The 2,065-nt window shown below is 44.7% G+C and overlaps 1 protein-coding gene across 1 annotated transcript in view; it reads left to right on the top strand.

Annotated features, from left to right (window-relative positions):
• LOC102192968 (very long-chain acyl-CoA synthetase-like) overlaps positions 1 to 1,186 on the top strand; it is a 5,829-nt gene extending 4,643 nt beyond the window's left edge. The window contains exon 9 of the mRNA XM_013915908.1: positions 1,132 to 1,186. Within this exon, the coding sequence (XP_013771362.1) occupies positions 1,132 to 1,186 (55 nt within the window). The remainder of the gene's footprint in view (positions 1 to 1,131) is intronic.
• The last annotated feature ends 879 nt before the right edge of the window (positions 1,187 to 2,065 follow it).

The raw sequence follows: 2,065 nt of genomic DNA, 5'->3' as shown, positions 1-2,065 counted from the left end.
TAAATCCCATATCGCCGACACTGTTATTTGGTGACTGTGTTGGTTGACTGTGTGCTGAAGCAAACTGCTTATCAATCAATAGGTGAATTATTGTGTGGATGTGAGGTACACTTTGTGCTGGTTTTGGGCTCGTCAGAGGAGTTTAGGAGCAGTGGAAGTTTCCAGTGGTGTAGGAGGGGGGGCTGTGTTTGTTACAGCAGAGGAAGACATACAGTTCACTCTTCTGCAGGTGGAGGGTAAGTGCTTTTGAGCTGCTGGAGAAACCTTCAGAGGGCAGCAGAGCTGGTGCCGACCACACTGCACCCACTGGTTACAGAAGCTGGGAATGTATGAAAGTATTGTTGCAAAATATGAGAAGTTGTAGAATAAAAAGGAACAATTTGTAGAAAAAATGTGAACGTGTACTTTGAAATTTCCACCTGTACATATTCTTCTCTACACACTGCACATGTGTTTTAAATGTAGTTACAGAAAAAAATATTCACAAATGTGTTGATACTTTTGCAACACTGTTTGCGAGGAATGTGTTGCAAAACTTGTAACTGAAGGGTGGTCGGGGTTATAGGGGATTGGGGGCGGAGGGACCGGGAGTGGAGGTCAGCCAATGAGAAGGCAGGAGACAAAGAGGCCTCATTCTCTGCTCTGCCACGCTGGATTTACAACCACATAAGTGAGTAAATCAACATACACAGAAATCCCTCATTCCCTATTAGCAGCGGCAGCAAAAACTGGAGTAAAGACAATTTTAGCTCATTGTAACGGTGCTAAGTAGTTTAAATAAATACCAGTATAAATTACCTGATCAGTGTTCTTCCTTGACATTAGCGTTTGTGCAGTTTTTTGACAGACATTCCGACCACGTTCCAGAAGTGTCTTTAGAATGTCACCATCATCACCTTTCTCAGGTCCATTTGGGATTTAAAGGTAACTTAACTCACTCTAACAATAACAAAAACTTTGCACTGAGTCATTATGTGAAGTATACGAGTAAAATCAGAACACCTGTCCTCTTGAACTCATAATAAGAATTGAAATGAAGAGAAGATATATAGATATGTATCATTCACAACTCTTCAACTTGTGTTTTATTACAATCTTCTTAATCCTTTGACATCTGGATGTGTCCTTTAGGTCAGTGGCTCTCAAACTAGTGGCATGTAAATACATGTGCGTCATCAAGGGTTGAGCTATGGACAAATATTTAAGTCGGTCCACTTCATCAAGAAATGCAAAAGCCAAATCGGCTAACATTAGAACATATGACATACATCAGTTTTTGTGAAGACATGTGTGTGCCAACTAAGACCTTTTGCACATACAACAACAATAAACCGTGGTTCACTCCTAAACTCCAACATCTTCGTAAGGCCAAGGAGGACGCCTACAGGAGTGGTGACAGGGCCCTGTACAAGCAAGCCAGGATCACACTGACCAAAGAGATCAAATCAGCTAAAAGGATATACTCCCAGAAGCTGGAAGAACGGCTCTCAGCCAACAACCCTTCGTCAGTGTGGAGGGGCCTGCAGGAAATCACCAGTTACAGACACCCCCCACCCACTGTTGAAGTAAACAAAGACCTGGCCAACGAGTTAAACACTTTCTACTGCAGGTTTGAGATGGACAGACTCCCACGCCTCACCCTCCGCTCCCCAGAGACATTGCTTCAGACATTGACCACCAACACACCTTCCACCTCTCCCCCCTTCACCCTCCCCATTCCAGACTCAACGACCACCACCACCCTCTCCAATCCAGACTCAACGACCTCCATCACACCTCTCACCCCCCTTTCCTTCTCCCTGAAACTCAGAATACACACTGAGGATGTGAGCCGACTATTTCAGAAACAGAAGCCCAGGAAAGCCCCCGGACCAGACACCTCACCCTCCTGCCTCATAACCTGTGGTGAACAGCTGGCTCCCATCTTTACTCGCATCTTCAACAGATCCCTGGAGCTGTGTGAAATTCCCTCCTGCTTCAAACGCTCCACCATCATCCCTGTTACGATATTACTTCAGGGAGCAGACATGACACCGTCTTAGGTTTTAGCCATCACTTTTTTATT

This window comes from Pundamilia nyererei, unplaced genomic scaffold, assembly GCF_000239375.1.
Source record: "Pundamilia nyererei isolate P.nyererei 1_Seehausen unplaced genomic scaffold, PunNye1.0 scaffold00395, whole genome shotgun sequence".
Taxonomy (NCBI): domain Eukaryota; kingdom Metazoa; phylum Chordata; class Actinopteri; order Cichliformes; family Cichlidae; genus Pundamilia; species Pundamilia nyererei.
The sequence above is the reverse complement of the archived record's forward strand: the minus strand, read 5'-3'. Positions and strand labels throughout refer to the sequence as shown.